Genomic DNA, 20,941 nt, shown 5'->3' on the forward strand with positions numbered 1-20,941 from the left:
CATGATTACTGAAAACATTTGAATTAGAAGACAAAGGTGACTTTAACTCTATTTTGATTATTATGTTGATTTTTTTTTTTCAATACAAGTCTTTAATGTGACCCAATGGATTGTCGGTTTACTAAGCTAAATCTTTTCAGCAGGGCTGCTCCTGGTACTGTCCTTCTGTGGCGGTGAAAAAGTCCTCTAGAACACTGCGCAGATACTCAAATGTGGGTCGACTGTCTGGGTTCTCTGTCCAGCAGCGTTTCATGACTTCATATAGTTCCTTGGGGCAGTTATCAGGGCAAGGCATGCGATACCCTCTCTCAAGGTTTGCAATCACCTCTGGGTTTGTCATTCCTGAAAGATCAAGAGTAACTGTGAAAAAAAAATCTGAGACGTAGCAAAACGATTCCATAATGCGTTTCCCATTTGATGCTACAGTACAAAATCAAAATGAGCCCATACAGGAAGCATATGGAGCTTGTTTGTTACCTGGATATGGGATTCTTCCATAGGTAACAATCTCTGTCAACAGTACTCCAAACGACCAAACATCTGATTTGATCGAAAATGTGCCATAGTTTATGGCCTCGGGTGCTGTCCATTTGATCGGAAACTTTGCACCTGTGTGATTTAAGGCATCTTTTTAGATCTTTGGTGTTGCAGTCAAACTTTCTTGCATTTACTGTACAGGTTCTCTTGTGATCTAATCCTAATGTGTATTGACAGGACAGAACAGAGCATGATGCAATAGATGCTGCCTTACCTTCTCTGGCAGTGTATTCATTATTTTCAATGAGACGGGCAAGGCCAAAGTCAGCAATCTTGCAGATGAGCTCATGAGACACCAAAATGTTGGCAGCTCTCAGGTCTCTATGGATATAGTTCTTCTGCTCTATGTAAGCCATTCCCTCAGCGACCTGCAGGGGGCAGTGCAGTGTTAATAATAATAAGGCTGTGCGTGTGATAACATACTGCCATGCTTTCATTTCTGCAGTATATATAATATGTATACTGTTCTAAGTATATATGAAATACTGAGATGACTATAGCAGAGAACACTGCGCTAGATACTGTATTTCATAATGCAGTGTGCTTCACTGAACCACCTATTTCCAGTGTTAAAATTAACTGCAAGTAATATTTGCTTAAATACTTGCTGGAATTATTATTATTATTATTTTTATCTCGTACTTGATTAATTATTATAACCAAACTGTCAAATGACTTTAAAATACATTTTACTTTAATTACAATGCCATTCAGTTTTTTAAATTGATTTTTATGGTTTTGAAAAAGCCCTTGATGGTCACCAATTTGTTTGGATCTGTTTGAGCAAAAGTACAATAAAATCAGTAATGTTTAAAAATATTACAATTTCAAATATCATTTTCAGATATTGCATTTCTGTTAAATGTAATTTATTTCAGTGATGGCAAAACTGATTTTTTAGCAGCCATGATACTTTTTCCAGGATTCTTTGATGAATGGAAAGTTTTAAAGAAGAGCATTTATTTGAAATGAAAATCTTAAGTACCATTATCACTTTCATTTTTGGATTTATATATATACAGTATATATTTAAAATAAAATAATGCAATGTGCAACATGATGAAGTCATATGACAACAATGTTGCATACTATTTTTGAACAATTATGCATAGGTGTTTCACAAACTGAGTTTACAAAACACTACGCAGTAGACTTGCATTTAATTCTGACCATAAACCATGTTGCACACACAGAGGTCAGTTCCTGACTCCCCTTGATTTAACTTTTAACCCCCGCTGCGCCACTCCACCCAGCATAAACCACAGGTTTCACACAAAGAAGGTTAGTTTGCTACTATACTTTCTGGTGTCTGTGTCATTTTTCTTATATTCCCCATCTTTCAGCTATCTCCAGTTTCAAGTGATCTCAGAACAGTACAGTAGATAGCTGAACTTCTCAGAAGTCTGCTATTTCTGAATCAGCACCACAGTCAGTGTGAGAATTAAGTACAAATGTTCTCCCAGATCAGCTCTTTAGTCTTCCTGTCATTTTCTCTTTCACATGAAATTAAACCGTGATATCTGTGGTCAGATAGTTTCTCTGTATGTGTGTGTGCAGATGTGCTATTATAGGTGATGCATGATGGCAGTGTGATTTTGTTGTGCTTTTTATAGAGGATGTTGCACTATAACACCATGCACATGTTTGTTCAAGGAAGTGCTATGCAGACAGTCATAGATAAAAAATTTATCGGTTTGATGTGAACACACTTGACAGTTTTGCCTCAGAAATGACAGGTTAGCATAAATGTGTGGGCATGCAACTCTTTTGTGTGTGTTGAGAAGAGGCAACAACTTCCATGTATTAATTTCACCAAGACGTAACAAAAGCCCTAAACGAAGCACACTTACTTTATGGAGAAGAATAGCTGAAAGATATCGCACAGCATCTTAGCTGATGTCTCTTCAGCAAAATCTCTTTTTAATGCTGCTGCAAAAACATCCTGTCTCTCACTTTCTCTCTTATCTTTTCTCTGCTAGCATTTCATTGAAATCCTGTTGAAAAATGATAGCATCTTTTCTTCACAAACGAGAACATCTCCTTAAACCTATCACATGATATGATCTGTGTGACCCTCTGACCTGCACCCCTCTAGCAATCCTACTCAATTACATCTGTTTTCTCATCTTCATACTCCATTCACTTACACACTGAATGAAGGAGCGCACACTCACTGATAAAGACATGCCATGCCATGAGTGATCAAGATCATCTGATTTTTAACCTGATCACCAAGAAAACCAAGAGCTGAATCAAAACAAACTTTCTACTCAGAAATCACTGTTTGTGAATAGTTCATGGAAATACCATCAGATTTTACACTAGCGTCTTAGCTGTTCCTATAATAATTAGATGATCTCAACGAAGCATGGAGGGTCATTAATTAGGTCAAGTATTGCTTAGACAAATCAGACCTTTGTATGACCTTTATATTTGTGAGCAAACAAACTGTATGTTTGGTCAGTGAATGTAAATATGATCTCAGTAAGAAACAGAGCGTGGAGTATGAAGACATTTATATTGCATGCTCGTCTAGTCAGTTTGTAGTTTGGCTTGGGTAGCAGTACCTTTGTTGTTGTTGTGTTAAGGTGTCTAGACTCGTTCCAGCACACACAGTCATGCTCATTGTTAACCATGAGATTAGGAAGCAGAGCAGCTGCTGAGTATTGCTGCCATCACAAGCTTAGAGACAGTGGTCAAATAGAGGAATGAGTAATAAACAGAACATGCAAGGAAGGGGTCTGTAATGACTTGAGGTTGTAGCACGTACACATTTGGGTCAGTTTGTTTCCTGTGGGGTACAAATGTCTCATACCTGATGTCTTCAGTGCAATTCAGACAAAATAAATACATCAGTGAATTAATATGGTCAGGTGCAGCGTACCTGGGCAGCCATATCGATCAGCGTATTGATGGTTAAAGCACTTCCTTCTGGAGTCTTCAAAAAATCCACCAGGCTGCCTAAAATTAGAGTCAACATGACATTTTAACATACATATATTTTATATAGAGCAAAACAAGCTGTCAAAGCATTTAGTAACCATGCACTGTAAACTGTAAAATGTTAAATATAATAGACTGAATGGAAAAAAATAAAAAGCTTTGATATTTGAACACTTTATTTACAGTTAGTAAGTCTTCTGTCTTGTCTTCAGCAGTCTTTTTTAAAACATTCTTCAACCACAACTGAATGTTACCGGAAGCACGCTCTCTCCATCACTCATTTTAGTTCAAAAGCAAAAGGAAGCAGCAGATAGATGAATGCTGTTGTTTTGGTGCTAAAATATTCTGTATGCTCTTCTCAGAGTTTATGAGAAACCCAAATAACAGCATGCAGATTAGATCCAAGAATTAGAACATAACAACTGCAGGAAATTAGCGCAGCCAGTTTCGATGAGTCACTGAGACGTTTGGTGTTAAAGGCCAAAGTTGTTGCTTTTGAGACAACGGGCAGTGTTGGAAAAAAGAAGAACCGACTGACCCTGAAGGAAATTCCCACAAAGGTGCAGCGGAAAGTGCCCCTTTAGGAACTCAAGTAACTAAGTATCAGCATACACACTCCTTTCATCTCAGGTCGCATTAGGGTGTAAAATTCAAGGTCGTGGTTAAGTTTAGATGAAGTTCCCGTGTTTTGAATCATTCTTTCAGTGTCTCCATTGTTAAAACGACAGAGGGGTGGAAAAAGGGCACATCAACGTCTTCTTTAAAATAACAACACAGACAACAATTGTGCTTTAAAAAAAACATCACATGGATCCTAAACAAAGAATTGGAAGATTTACAGACTGAGCGTAATGTTCCATCAGTTTCCTTTAAGAGGAGCACAAAGCGGAACCGTTCAGGAGCTGGCCACCAGCGCGCTGACAATGTTTTTAAGATGGCTGTTCCTCTTAGAGTCTTTTGTTATCATTGGCATCAATATGACATTCTGGAGGCCCGGCAATCCTCTTAGATGCAATGAGGCTGGCAAACCACACAAACAAACCATACTGGATTTCACATGGAATAACGCACATCAGAATACACCTGTGATGACGACCTAAGGTGCCATTGTTGAGTTCAAAAGAGAAAAGATAGGGTGTGGAGGTCTTTTTTGTGATCACCTGTGACCATGGTTTACCATTTGTTGTAGTGAGTTTCTGGGTGGTTGGGTCTAAATAAGAAAGCATTCCCGATACTAGAATATGGAACAAAGACCTTCTTTCTATACATTACACAGTGATTCCTCTTCCTTCTCTTCCTCTGTCCCTCTGCTTTTCAGTGTGATGGAATTTGCGCTGTAACTGTTAACATGCTTTCAATGTGAAGTGCGGTTTTGCTGCACATTATTCTAAGTAGGTTGCAGTGAGAAGTGGGGTTTATTATGTATTAGTGGTTAGAGAAACATTATGCAACAGAGCTGAAGCTATTAAGATCTTTAGCCTCTCTGAAACAAACTGCTGTAAGGTTGTTTCTCAGGATAAAATCCTGAATAAAACAAAATGCCCAAAAAGCAGAAGCCAAAAAGTATTATAGCATCTTAAGTCTTTAGAGGAATCATTCATCTAGAATTAAAACTGTGCTATCATGTCACTTCAAACCTGTATGGTTTTCATTCTTCAGTGGAACACATTTCTCTGAAGGAGCATTTTAGGAAGATTCATACTGCACTTTTCAATGCAATGAAAGTCAATGTAGACCCATAGCTGTCAAGCTCCAAAAAACATCAAAAAGCAAATCGTAGTCCTTAGGACTAGTGCAACATTTTCATGTTTCATGTGAAGTCGTTTAATGCTTTAATGCTTGACAACTCATAGTCAAAATTCTGTTAAACATCTTTTTTGTTCCACAGAAGAAAGAAAGTCACATTAGTTTGCAATGGCATGAGGGTGAGTAAATGATAACAGTGTTTTCATTTTTGAGTGAACTAATCCTTAGGAGAGAAGGAGTGATAACAGAGATTGAAAAATGTTTATACATGTTATGAAAAAATTGGACTTCTGAATTGTGCATCAGACCTGGACCTAAACTAAACTAAAACAATGATGTGAGACAAAAACACAAGGAGTTTGTGAGTTTTACAAAATTGAAGTGGGTCATTTTATGTTCTAGAACGCAGGATATAAAACACATGCACTGCATGCCATTCACAAGAGAGACGTCAAAGCCTCTTATAGAACAATGACAGGCAGCTTATTTGATTAAACACCAGATATTAGGAAAGAATAAACATCAGGGCTGTGACTACCATAGATACAATGTAAGTTTTATATTTGGCCACTCCATAATCTTGAACCTTTACACTAAACCATATAAACATGATTTGTTTACTTTTTATTACATTCTAAAATATATTAAAATAGAATAAAGCGATTTTATTGTAATAATATTCCTGTTTTGTTACACAATATTAGTTTTTTTCTTTTTTTTCTCAAATACATGCATCCTTAGTGAGCATAAGGATAAGAGACTTCTTTTGGAAAACATTAACAAATCTTACCAACCCCCATACTTTTGAACAGTAGTGTATATTGTTGATAAATCTCAATATTATGAATAAATGGTGGAATGTAAGTGTTGTATGCTAACAAAGATGTGCGTATGATCACATTTAAAAATAACAAGGATATGCATAGATATGCATTTGTCCATATATATAAAAGAGCCATACCACATGCCTGTAAATATAAAAACACTGCAGTCAATGAAAGAGACTGAAAAAAGTTGCCCATCAAAAATACTCCTGCACAGTCAAAGAGGGTTTAAGGTTGCTCTGCTGAGAGTCATTCAGGTGAGTGAGGGTCGGGATGCATATCGAGATGCCTTCAGTATCTTCAAAGCCATGAGAAAGCTTTGTTTTCATAGAGTGGACACCAGCGAGGACCTGCTGTGGGCTTAACACACACAAACAAAACTCAAACAGTGCTCACGGTCCTGATACTTCCCAGACCTGTTAGATCATGAAACTCTGATGAAAGTTTAAATGGAAGCTTATTCAGTGAATGTGTCTGTGATTTGTTAAGGAAGTTCAGGTGGGACGCAGTAATGAATCATTTAGTATTAGACATGAAAGGTTTGTCATTCCATTGAAGTCTCTCCTCCCTTTTCCACAAAAGTGTTTAAGTACATCTGTGTGTCTCACCGTTCTCCATGTACTCAGTGATGATATAAATGGGCTCCTGTGTCACCACAGCGAATAGTCGCACCAGTCGAGGGTGCTGCAGGGTCTTCATCAGGTTCGCCTCAGCCAGGAAAGCACCAATGGACATGGTACCTGTCTTAAGACTCTTGATAGCCACCCGGCGGTTGTTGTTATACAACCCTACAAACAGAGAGAGAGAGAGGAGAAATGGTTTATGTCTCATTTTAAAGGGGTAGTTCACCCCTAATTAAAATTCTGTCATCAAATCATGTCTTTATATACCTGTATGACTTGCTTTCTTCTGTGGAACAATGCAAAAGAAAAATGGTGCTAACAAAACAGTCCACAAATTTTTTCTTTTGTCTTCCACAGAAGAAAAAAATCACATTGTTTAGGAATGATGCGAGAGTGAGTAAATGATGACAGAATTTAATTTTTATGGATGAGCTATCCCTTTAAGCCCTTGCAGAAAGAAAATATATTTTATCGTATATGATCGGTCAGTATATTAAAACAATTTCAGTATATTGGTAATTATATAGAATAATGCATTGTGGTAATATATTACAATATACTGAATAATGCATAAGGAATTGCCGCTTTCAACAGATATGGTGCTCATATAGTCACATTTATATGAGTAAATATTTATTTTAATATATTTTCATATACGGAATTATATATATATATATATATATATATATATATATATATATATATATATATATAATAGAAATGGCTTGAAGGAGATGAGATTGAATAGGATCAAGTAAACAAGTAGAAGGATGATTAGAAAGGATGAATTTGGAGACTTTGGTCTCAGAGAGTGAAGAGAAGGATGTGAACGATTAATATATATCAATATATGTATGTATATTCCTGTAATATATGACTATATGTGTGTGTGTGTATATTAATACATAGTCAATTTAATATTTTAATATCTATTAAATTTATGTGAAAATACATTTGTACTATATTTATATATAGGTGCATCTCAATAAATTATAATGTCATGGAAAAGTTCATTTATTTCAATAATTCAACTCAAATTGTGAAACTCATCTATTAAATAAATTCAATCCACACAGACTGAAGAAGTTTAAGTCTTTGGTTCTTTTATTTGTGATGATTTTGGCTCACATTTAACAAATGTCTTCAATCTCAACAAATTAGAATACTTCATAAGACCAATAAAAAAAAAAAACATTTTTAGTGAATTGTTGGCCTTCTGCAAAGTATGTTCATTTACTGTACATGTACTCAATACTTGGTATGGGCTCCTTTTGCTTTAATTACAAGGAACAGACTGAGAAGTCAATCAGAAAAAAAAAATCTTTAATTCTTTTTTTTTATTTCTTTTTTTATATAAAAGAAATAATAATTAAAATAAATCTTATTCTTCATTCATGCATAACTTCAATACAGCATCTCAAATTCATGTTGTCTAACTTTGGTCTTCAGCCATCCAGCTTTAAAATTGAAATAATCATTAATGAAAAATACAAAAACAAGGAAATAACTAAACACGGAAATGAGCAAGGTATGAAAAAGGATTTAAAGCAAGAAATAAAGGGCCTAACAGTGTTAAGACTTTTTAACATTTAAGGCATGTTTTCTTGCTTATGTTGTTGCCTTAATTCACAAATTTTTATGTTGATTGTTTTTCGTATATCAGATACCCTGGTCCCTGGATGTTGTTTCACAACAGCATCTATAGAAGAAAAACAATTAGAAATTCACAAAAGACAGCAGAAATTATCATTTTCATAATATCTGCATTAAATCATGAGCTGGTTTGTTAAATACTGCAGGAATGCAAACAGTGAAGAATGGGGGTTTGTAAACTTTGGCCTGTGGTACTCAAACAACATCCTAATATCAAGATGGTATTTGCTTAATCCATATGATGTGCCTCGAATAGTTATTTTTTGTAATAATTTAGACATTGGGAGTTTGACTCTAAAGGCTATTTGTTGTGTAATATTTAGAATACCTATTCAAATTAACTTCTTAAAAAGTATGGGAAAACCTTTACCGAATAAAGCTTGCAGTTTTTCCTGATCAAGAATGTGGTGTAGCTCTGCAGTGGGATTGAATTTGGTGATCCCTCCAGTGAGGTTGGACTTGAGTAGATCATCCACACTGAAGAGGCCCATCAGCAGCACTCGTGCCATCCCACTGGCTGTAGACTGAGCTTTTGCAGTCGCCCAACAATAAGCGGAGACAGTAGTGGCTCCAAGTTTCACCTTAACAGTTGTATAAAAACCACAAACAAAATACATTATTACATATTATGTTTTTAATTTCTACTCAGAATGTATCAGTTTTCAAAATACTTACTTTGGATGATTTGATAGGTGCATTTTTGTCCTCACTTTCAATCTCACATACATCTTTTGTAGGATTTTTTTTGTTAAGAATTTGTCTCATGTCCACTAACAAGGCTGGAATCTCTGGAAAATGAATTTCATAAAATAAAAAGTGCAACAGAATTATAGAAGTGGCAACCACAGTGGCTGTATATTAAACCAAAGGAGGATGAGAAGACACATATTATCATTCAATCTAAGATACTTGCCTTGAACTAGCATCTTGTGCAGTCTGCAGTTTTGCTTCTGCAAAGCCTTGACCTGCTTCTGAAGTTCTATGATTTGGGCAGCATTTTCATTCATTGTAGATTCCCCTGTACTCTGGATTGGGGTAAGTTGGTTGTCTTCAGAAAGAATCTCTTTGAGTTTTTTCTAGAGGGTGAAGATATTAACTTTTCTTTATAGATGAACCAGTACAAGTTTCCGAGGTTATTTTTAATTTCTAATGTAGCAAAAAGTAATCATGTTAGTGAACTCTAATACACACACACACACACACACACACACACACACACACACACAATATGCTGTGTTTCAAAGCAGTGCTAAGCATTGCAATATCTAAATAACAGAATAGTAAATGGTGGTGCTGTCTTAAGTCTCATCAATTCAGTTTCCCTTCCTAGTGCACTAGCTGTTCAATTACCTTCCTTGGAATATGGCAGTTGGTGTATCCAGGAGTTGAATCCTCATCTTCAGTGAACTGGCGACTGGGTTTCCTGTGTCTCTTGGGGTCTCTCGGCGTGTCTGTTTTTAAAAGGTCCTGCTTAGCAGATTTCATTGTAGAGTCTTTTTCTACATTAATGTAGACAGATGTTTTAATGTATTAATATCATTACAAGCTACAAAACACAGTATATTAAAGGATATACATTGTCACCTCCGGCCTATGGCCAAATCACAATAAAAAAAAAAAATAATAATAATAAAAAATAATAATAATACATACATATATATATATATATATAATATATACTTTTCAAATATAACTTCAGCATCTCATTTTTAGACTGCCGTGTCAAGCGTGACTCGACACCCAAGAACACATGTAAAAAAAAAAATCCAAAGGCAGCGCAATAGTACAGAAAAGCGCATTCTGTGCGGCATTAAAAAAATGTTTCTAATTTATGTTATGATCACAGTTAAATAAGGACAACTTGCCTGCAAACTGTAGCACCACTGCATGCTCAACTTGCCATCCGTTGACACGCTTCTTGGTGTTAGCAATTCGACATTCCACAAGATATGTTCTGGAAGTATCTGCTGGGTCAAAGTCAATTATCCAGTTTGTTGGTACGATACTAACAGCATCTTTGTCTGGTCTCCTTGTCCAAGAAACAATCGCATATCGATATTTAGACATTTTAAGTTGAAACTTAATTGTTGTTTATTTCCTTTTACTGTAAGTGGTATTTTCCTCCTAACCCAGGGCCTCTTTTTGCATGCATGAGTGCATTGCCCTGTCCCGCCCTAGTATGCTGTGATTGCCTATTACTCATTGGTCTAAAACAGGGGTGCCAAAACTCGGCCCTGGAAGGCCAGTGTCCTGCAGAGTTTAGATCCATCCCCAATTAGAGACACTTGAACCAGCTTATCAAGCTCTTACTAGGCATACTAGAAACCTCCAGGCAGGTGTGTTGAGGCAGGTTGGAGCTAAACTTTGCAGGACATCGGCCATCCAGGACCAAGTTTGGGCACCCCTGGTCTAAAACATGTTAGTTGTCCATAAATTGCTAGATTTCTTGCGCTCACAAGTCTCAAGTTCAACTACTGGCATGTTCCAGGGGAAGAATGGACCGATTGAAAAGAAAATATATTTTCCATGGTTCCGATAAAACAGAGATTCCAGAGAGAACAAAAACGATGGAAAAAATAAGTTAGTGTTTTGCTAATAGCTTCGTGATTCTGTACTCGAGTACAACCTTTATAAACTCTACTTTTAGTCTCACTCTGTGTCTGTCATTTTAGAACCCCCCCCCCCCCATAGATAGATAGATAGATAGATAGATAGATAGATAGATAGATAGATAGATAGATAGAAAGATAGATAGATAGATAGATAGATAGATAGATAGATAGATAGATAGATAGATAGATAGATAGATAGATAGATAGATAGATAGATAGATAGATAGATAGATAGATAGATAGAAAGCATGGAGAGTGGCCAGCAATAGTCAACTTCATCAGTCAATCCAACATATGGAATCCATATCAGAATCCAGTCATTAACTTTAGAATATGTAAATATAGTTATACCTTCATTCTCTCTCCATTTACTAACCCTCAGCTTGAGTTAAAGTTGTATAACTGTGGTTGTATAACCAAGGAAGACATTTTAAAGAATGTTTGTAACTAACCTAATGTTCAGCTCTCGTGGTAAATTTGGTCACATGGAGGTTATTTTGTGTATGGGCATGTATTTTTGTCACCCGCTGTTCAGATAACTGATGATGAATCTGAAGCTTGGACTCCATTCAGTGGAAAACGAAGTGTGTCAGGAGCAGAAGTCTCTGTAAGTTTCAGCTGTGTGGTCTACAGTTAAATGATGTATTATTAATCAGAGCTGAAGTTGATGAATTATTGAACCTTATAGTATCAGCTCACATAAATTAAAATTCGTCATGGTCTGTTCACCCGCCTGTTACTTGCAACAATGTCATTGTTCATACATCTCACAATAGATAACTAGCACAATTCCATAGCTGCCTTCTCTAAAACAATTGGAATCATCTGGTAAAGTTCTTTATTTTCAACATGGTTAAATTACCTGTCTATATTTAATGCATCTATATGATTTTGTTTTATTCTCTAATTTTTCTAATGATTGCTCTTTTGTTCGTTTGATTGCTATTGTCCTCATTTAAGTCGCTTTGGATAAAAGCATCTGTTAAATGATTTAATGTAGAAGTTAATTTGTCTGAATCTGTATAGAATTGGGAACCTTTGTAGGCATATTGGGAATGTGTTTTTGAGACATTTAATTTATGTAAACCCATGTGTTAATGAGTGTTTCAATAAAGCTATAAATATATATTTAATATCTATCAATATGGCTATACATGGTTATTTCCTTATTACCATGGGAATGTTTTTGTATAAGGGTGTTTTTATACACTTTGATCTGTGAGAAATTCACAATGTTTTCCTTCACAAAATTTATTTGGCTCCACATTGTTTGACTCCTTGATAACGTCATTCCTGTGGGGTTAATTTGAATGATGTTATCACAAATGAAAATGACTGAGGTTTAATGAATGGAACAGTTCACTACATGAAACGGTTCTTTCCTTTGAACGAAAAAAGTCATTCACTGCAAAAAAACAAAAACATAAATGCAATCTATGATGCGGGCCCTTGCAGTCATGGGGTTGACAGGCAGTGAGGGAAAAATGCCGGTTGCTATGGTTACCAGGGACAGGAAGTGGTTCAAACTTCTAACGTTCTATTTTAGGGTCCAGACAAGATGAGCATGATTTCTCTGCTGCAGTTTATGTTTGAAAACCGGGCACATTTACAGAAGAAAAAGCATCACGACATACAAACATAAAACAAGAGTTTAAGCCATAAATGCTGATGTTACTGTAATCCTGTTGGTATCTAAACAAAAATATGTAACATAATTCATATACTTAATATTCTACATCAGTGGTTCTTAAAACTTCTGGAACCACTGCTCTAGGTAGATCAATTGAATAGCTACCAACACCCAAAATTCAGCGTCACTTAAAGTGAGATCTGAATGGCTGTTGTAATGTGTAAGAGTGAGTTATATGTTGTTAGTTATGCTGTGTGTGTGTGTGTGTGTGTCACAGAATGAGACAATCAAAATGCTGATTCTGCTCATTTACAACACTATGACCATTATCAATGGTAAACATTAGTCAAATGTTTGAACAAGCTTACTGTATTTACAGTTCTGTCAAGCCAAACTCATTAGTGTATTCTTGTATGAGCAGCATATAAGCCTGTAATACATGTTTTTATCTATACCCATTCACGATGGTCCAGTGTACAATGTTTGATTGCATTTGCAAACATTTCCAGACAAGCACAGGCAGACCTGGCCAGGCACAACACCTGGATGCTGAAATACATTTGTTTTGCTTGTTTATTCTTATGCTGGTGTTCCAAATAGTGTGACATGGACTTCAAATAAAAACATTTATATCCATAAGAAATATGTGCAAATATGCTTTGTGAGGAAGTTGTGGCCTAGTGGTTAGAGAGTTTGACTCCTAACCCTAGGGTTGTGGGTTTGAATCTCGGTCCAGCAATACCATGACTGAGGTGCCCTTGAGCAAGGCACTGAACCTCCAACTGCTCCCTGGGTGCCACAGCATAAATGGCTGCCCACTGCTGTGTGTGTGTGTGCACTTTGGATGGGTTAAATGCAGAGCACGAATTCTGAGTATGGGTCACCATACTTGGCTGTATGTCACTTCACTTTATATTTATTCATCTAAAGAACTTTGTACCTATACTTGAAGTCGTTCACCATGCACCTCAACTTTAAAAAAAATTGACTAAACTCTGAAATACACTTAGAAATAAAACAGAATATGTGGATGTAAAACACTTCTTACCCATCCATACTTCACCGAACTGTCCCTGCCCCAGTCTGCGCTCCAGTTTGAGAGACTCACGGGGCACTTCCCACTCATCCTGCCACCAGGGCTTCTGAGGGGCTCGGGTTTGACACGGCTTCACCAGGCGAGTGCACAGTCCATCAGCCTCTCCTGCTCAGGGAAAAGTAAACAAATGGTGTCACTTTTCAACCAGACTACATTTGAGCTCAACAGTGTTGACTGAACTGTTCTTATGTCTTTTATGAATCCTAATCGATTTGTGTAACGTACGTGAATAATGTTTGACCAGCTCAGAGAGGGAACTGAAGGAGATCTTGTTGGTGATGTAGAATCCGCCTGCATCCAGGTTGCGGATTCTGTAGTGCTTGATGATGTCACCCAGTGTGTGGTCCAGGTCTCTCACGGATAGGGAGAAACTACCTGAGGGAACAACCAGAACAACGGGAACATCCAAAGTCAGAGGCTGCCAATAGCACATTCAGTCACATATCCGCCTTCATAACAATGAGAATTTCTACACTGGAGTTTAGAGTCATTTTACAGTTAATCACACGAGGAAAATGTTCTTTAATTCTCCCTTTCCTGTCACTTATTTAATTTTTATATATTCATTTATTTTTATTTTTTCACTTTTTATAGTGAAACTAAAGAAGAAATTCTGAGCCAGTATTGTAATGTGACAGCACTGTCTGATGTGCCCTACTGGTTCTGTGTTGGTTTTTTGTGTTATGTGGGGAGAAATGCATCGTTTCATACCTGGTGTGGTCTCACTCTCTCTGATGAGGAAGGAGCCCTGCGTGTTACCGGGGGCTAGTAATTGTCTCATGGCATCGTTTCTGGAGAGATTTTTAAAGAACCACCTACAACACAATATAATCATAATTTTCTTAGGGAGTTGACTCATTAATTATCTCGTTTGGATCATATTTTGGCATTTCAATTGTTTAAAAGATACAGGATGTTGGGGTGTCTCATTCCTCCCACAATCAGAAGAAAGACACCGAAAGTTACACAGAAATGTGGCATCAGCAGACAATGGAGTTGTGATACTCAAAAACCTGTGTGATTTGTGGGAGTATTTTTTTTCTACTCTTTCCATTACTGTCACCCGTAATCATCTGCCATAAGCAGCAAGGGGTAAATTAATCAACCTTTCAGTCGTATTTGGGGCGGTATTTCCCAGATTGATCTTCTCTGTTCAGAAGCCCACAGCAGTTGATCTGCATATTTTATTGTGATTGTGTGGATTTATTTGCGTATGCATGAGTGTGTTCATTGTGCTACTTACGGTTCTGTCTCCATGCTGTTCAGTTTTGCTACAAAATTCTGTGGTATGTATCCCTTCTGCCCGGTAAACAGAGACTCTGCCATGAACCATTCAGGATCATCGCTAAAGCAGACACACATACACACACATTAGAGTTTAAACCACGACAGTGTCTCCTCTTAAAACTGCACAAAAAATGAAACAGAGAAACCCTCACTAAGTGACATTCAATTAAGTTCAGCTTCTCAAAACCCAACTTGAGTCAGTGGAGGTCAGTGGTCAACCATGTTTTGAGGATCTACTGAGATTGCCAGACTGTTTTAATGTAGCCCTTGCTTACATATTTAGGATTTTCAGCTTCTCCCCTTTCTCAAACCCAAGGTCATCGCTGTGGCACGGCTCATATTTGTATAAAGCAACCACCAGGTTCTCTGGAATACACAGATGACAACAGTGAGCTATCTGAAACACCCATTAAGAGGATTTCTGTAGAACTTGTTGAATGTGTCATCTCACCTGGAAGAGGAGATGACGGTGGAGGTGTGTACTGGGATGGATACGGAATCAGAGGATCATAGTTCTGTGTGAGAGAGGGCAGAAAACAATGTCAAAATCTAAAGTAAAAGTATGGTTAGAGCTACAAAACAATGACTGTAAAATCAAACAAAACCACTTCCCTAAACAGGGTGGAGTTGTTCTTATTTTCTGCTTTCACAGACTATTATGAAACAGCTACAGCCGTAAAAGCAAGCATTCCATCATCCTTTTACATGCCATAACATAACAACATGTGCTGTTCTCTCTCATTTCTAATCTACTTAAATAAAAACAAATCACAAGGAAATGTGTCTCAAATTTGGCTAGAAGTTTTAGTCCACAGTTAATTACCAAAACAAAGGCTCATTTCCCTCAAATGATGTAACCTTTAGTGGAATGACCTGTCTGAAGAATGAGATCAATGCAGATGGTCGATGGTAAGAACCGATCAAATTATTATTATTACTATTATTATTATTATGTTGAAGTGTGTTAGCCACCAAGCATTTGTGCCAAAATTAATTTAGAATAATACATTTTTAAAAAATAATTTCCCACATTTTTAAACTCAACTAAATTAAACATCATGCAATTTCAGATTAAGAGTTCACCTGAAAACAGTTACGTATTGCTTTTTGTTCAAGAAATAGCACAGCTGACACAAATCCTGTCATTATAACACATTAGCATGTAAAAGATCTAAACACATTTTATGTGTTAAAAGAGTTTATTCACTGACTAAGTTAAAAAGTAACATAAAATGTGCCATATCTAGACACATAGATTAAGTAAAAAAGAAAACAAGTCATGCTATTTTCAACGAGAGTGTGAGTTTTAAGAGTGTGGAGCCAGTGGTCAACCATCTTTAAAAGATCTACTGAGATTGTCGATCTTGCTTAGCATTACGGATTTTCACATGAATCACATATATTCCATTTCAACATTTTTTTTTCTAAAAATGCTTTGTGTAGCACTTTGTGAGACCTTGTTTTGTTTTGTCTTGTGTTATAAACCACAGAGATTTGTAATGCACCTCTTTAGTGTAGATGAAAATGGCTCTACCACTTCCTTTCTCTGTCTTCTCCTCACAAAGCCTCTTTAGTGACTTCTCTCTCACCATCTCACATTAAAACCTGCCTTTTTTCAACTGTCTCAAAATTCTGAAATTGTATGATATAAAAAAAAAATTCACTCTCAATTTTTTAATGTCAAGATGCTCATTGTGCGAATTATTCAATGACTTCCATGGAGGTTTCTACAGGATTCGTGAGGCAAAATGATTCTTAGTTCTTTAACTGTTTAAGAAACTTAAATACGTTTAGGAAACAACAACTAAACACTCCAGAGTTTTAATATATATCTGTGAAATATAATATATATTGTTTTGGTGGTGGGTGGGGGGGGGGGGGGCGTGGGAAAACACTTATTAGCTTTGTCGCAATACCTTCCGGTACTTCTTTCCCCTTTGCTTTGAATCTGATACTAAATGCTTGAGCAGCCTACGTCACAGTTGCTAAGGATGCATGATAAAATATTTATTTTCACCAGAGTCTGTTTAGCTCACCCTAACTTATCTAACTTTGTGGTTACTGGTTTTACGTTGTAATTTACTTGCATGTAAAATGGAAAAAGAAACATTAAGTGTAGCTGATTGTGACACTATTATCTTCTGCAGATGTACACACACACGTACCTGACTAGCAGGAGGCTTTGGACAGTTGCATTGATCGCACCATTCATCCGGATGGTAGGAGAATTCATCCTCGGGATCAAAAGAGCCGCAGTTCCCCATATTTACTAAGCATGAGAGAAAACAGTGACAACTATAACCATGTACATGTATATTTATATATTTATTAATTCATCAATATCCTAGAGAGCACATGTCCATCGGCAAGATGTCTGTTAAAGATTGCTTCATTTGGAAAGCATCTGCTGTGTACAAACATCTGATAGACCTCTTTAAAATGTCAGTTTTACATACATTTTAAATCGTAAGCATCTTAAAGACATCTTATGAATGTCAACACCCTGATGAAGGCATGTAGCGCAACGCGTAGGTGTACCTCTCACCATTTTTAAAAAAAAAGCAAGCCAAGAATGTAATAAAGGCTTTTTAATTTTTTCACTGAGATATTCGAGTGCCTTGGAGTTCTTGTCTTCAGATCTTATGAATGTCAATTTGACATCTAGTAAGAAAGGTAACGCCCTCTAGATGTATTGCAGATGAGCAAACACTCAAAAAATGTCTTGCAGATGTAAATGCAGATGTTAAATAGACATCTCCATGATGTATGTGTACTGTCAAAAGTGCTATCGATCTAGGTCCAAGCGAACAAAAAACAAACAAACAAACAAAAACAAAAGTAAATTAATTAATTTATATTTGCAATAAATATGTTTTTATATTATTGTGTGTATAATATCTGTTTGTCACTATTTGATATGTATTCTCTTTGAGTTTTATTACTGTAGTTACACTGAATATTCTGTATAAGTCTGCTAACACTGGAGTTAATTTATTATTTCCTGATTTATCATTTGGTTCATATTTAGGCCTAACATTTAATATGTCCGTAGGGTAGAATAAACAGTTCTATCTTTAAAAAAAAAAAAAAAAAACAAACAAAAACATCAGTTCTGGACTAGATCTGTAAAGGAGGTTAATCCTCTTTATAAATTCTTTACACACTTTTTGCAACTCAAATACTGAGTTTCAGACTGTTTTTTTTTTTATATAAATGAAGGGATTTGGATTACAGTGATCCGTATGCACGTGTGTGTGTTTTTCATTGGACTTGAACAAGTTGTGTTTTGCATTATGACAAAATCCCTCCACATAAGTGTTTGTATGTAAGGATGAACTCTATTGTATTTGTAACCTGTAAATATGTAAACACACAAGACCACATCATTTTCATTCCCATCATGCAAATAAATAATGTGCTAACTCAATGTGTATGTCTCCGTGGGTTTGGACCCGTGAGAAACTGTGTTGTTGGGTCAAAAAAGCTCAACCCACTGGGTCAAACAGAACACTGTGAGCTCCTGGGACTGTTTGGGAGAACAGCCCAAATCAAAACAGGATCTCTAAACAGAGACAAGACTTTCCACTGACCTCCGGCCTGTACCTGACCCTAACAGTATCAGCGCAAACGAGTCTTGAGAGATGCACGCCATGGTCAAATGGTTGCTTTATGAAGTACGAAGCATAGTTCATTTTTTTGTGACACGGTTATTCATAGACCTTGTTAGTGGGGTCCAATATTGTTTTAACTTTTATTATATAGACAAAAAACACGTTTTTTTCAAAATATCTTTAGTGTTATGCAGGAGAAAGTTAGTCATACAGGTTTGGAATTAAATGAAGGTGAGTAAATGATGACAGATGGCTTTATGTTCATCCAGGCCTTCACTTTCTTCTGTTACAGAGGATGTGTGTGTTTGTATAGGTTTGAAATGAAGCCAAACAGATCAAATGCCTCTGCGAATCCAACCGATTCAATCACAAGTCTTTAGCACTAAATCAACATTGTGCTTGAGAGCAAACAGAAGTCAAGAGGCTGAGACATGAGGGATAAACTTCACTAATTCACACCAAACTAAGCCAAAAAAATATGGATTTAGATTTTACTGTCTGTAGGCCTATTATATACTGAACTGTTGTGTTTTACGTTATTTTATATTACCTTATCAGAATGTTTAGAAAAAAATACTATTTATGGCTGACACCTACCCAAATAAATAAATAAATGATCATGGAAGTTTTATTTGGATTAGGAATAAACATTAAATGAGTGGCAGTCAAACTAGCAAGAAGGCAGTATATAGAAAGAACACAGGGTTTTTCCGACCTAATGCTTATGAAATTCCCCTATTTAAAAAAATAAATCACCACTGTTCATTTATGAGAATTTTTTTTCTGTGACTTTAGAAGAAATATTTTACTTATTAAATATTCAAGTACACAGGCAAAATGCATTTAAAATTTAAAATCATGAGATTTTCATTGACTGATCTTGAGCTGTAATACGATACAGCACATGCAGTGATGATATACATGATATTATCGCTTTTATATTTCCTTTGTGAATTACTTTGCAAGTTACATAAAAAAATGTAAGGATTTTTGAATGCTAAGGAGCCGACAGTGTAATAATGTTCTAGAAATTTCAGTTTAAACAGTGCACATATTTATAGATATGATTTCAAACACACACTCTCACTTCTGCTTTTCTACTTCAGATTTGCAAGATTTTTAGACTATATTATGAGCATGCATAAATATTTTGCTGATTAATTTTTTCAAGTAAATGAAAGCTTGAAATTTTTACTATTTAGAAAATAATATAATTTCAGTTTGAAACTCTTTTTGATTTATTTTCTTTCCTTTTTTATATCTTAAGCCTTAGAAAAATCTTTTTTAAGATTTCCTCCACTCCATCTCAGACTGTCTCAAGGCTTTAGTTTTAGCTTGTAAGGTTTCATCCAATAAATCTCTTACTGATTTAAAAGAAACTGTCTGAGAATACCTTTACCACTCTGATAACATGTACTCATTAAAACTCATCTTGACCTTGTTTTAAGTAAATAAAAAGTAGATCCCAGTATGTAAAACGTACCTTTTCTGTTGACAGAAGATGCTGATATCAGTGATGGGCCAGTACATCAGACATTGTCATGTCTTTAGCTTTATATTTCACGACGAACACATTTTGCCACAGAGCAACTAAACCAACTTTACGGACAAACTGACAGGATCTGAAAAAAGCTTTGGCGTGTGTCGAAAGGCATGTGCTGCTAAAGTGTCAAGGCTGTGTCAGTCACGTCACAGTTTGACTTCCCACCTTAACAAAGGCACATCATTTGCAAAGGCATCACTCACACACGCGCACCACTGTGGTGCAGAGCAAACTGATGATAGAGCTTCCTGTCGTTGAGGTGTTTGAGCTGATATTTAACATTTTTCAGCAGGTGCACACTTCTCTGAGCGGCTGGTGTCATTGGAGTGAAGGATTCTGGGTCAGGTCTTCGCTTGTCACCTGCTTTTGTGGCGCCATGATGTTAAAGAGTGGAAACTTTAACGGCACTCATAGGTTTCTGGCTTGTGCTTGAACCAAAAGGAGCCACAAAACTTTAGATTCGAATCTTCATGCTTAAAAGTATTACACATACATTGCTATTATGTATGAGGAATTTATGTCTAGCATCCGAACATTTAAGCCTAAACTATAGGCCTCTCTAGAAGCACTGTTTTACTAATTCATGTGTGTGGATATACATGTGCAAACCCACACAGCAGAAAATAAAACTAATATGCAATAGGACTTTTTGAGGTAAATTATACTTGGATATGACGCTCATGTCTTTTATCATTCGGTCTTTATCTCTCTGCTTCTCATTCTCTCTCAGTAGACCACACACTTTTGTTGTGGCATCAGTCTGCAAATAGAGCATGCTCTTGCAGGAAGCCACAGCCCAAACATTCAAAGGAAATGAGGTACATTCTTAAGTTTTC

General features: G+C 36.3%; 1 protein-coding gene across 1 annotated transcript; it reads right to left on the reverse strand.

Moving 5' to 3' along the window:
- Positions 1 to 39: 39 nt before the first annotated feature.
- Positions 40 to 20,362, reverse strand: LOC132111542 (tyrosine-protein kinase Lck-like). Its single transcript, XM_059518933.1, has 13 exons — positions 20,046 to 20,362; positions 17,117 to 17,220; positions 15,403 to 15,466; positions 15,227 to 15,317; positions 14,908 to 15,009; positions 14,376 to 14,479; positions 13,890 to 14,039; positions 13,617 to 13,769; positions 6,659 to 6,838; positions 3,422 to 3,498; positions 752 to 905; positions 478 to 609; positions 40 to 342 (listed from the first exon to the last, which is right to left on the reverse strand). The coding sequence occupies exons 2-13, from the start codon at positions 17,213 to 17,215 to the stop codon at positions 137 to 139; spliced, it is 1,512 nt and encodes a 503-aa protein (XP_059374916.1). The 5' UTR covers positions 17,216 to 17,220; positions 20,046 to 20,362; the 3' UTR covers positions 40 to 136.
- Between the last annotated feature and the right edge of the window lie 579 nt (positions 20,363 to 20,941).

Source organism: Carassius carassius, chromosome 31 (genome assembly GCF_963082965.1).
Source record: "Carassius carassius chromosome 31, fCarCar2.1, whole genome shotgun sequence".
Lineage (NCBI taxonomy): Eukaryota > Metazoa > Chordata > Actinopteri > Cypriniformes > Cyprinidae > Carassius > Carassius carassius.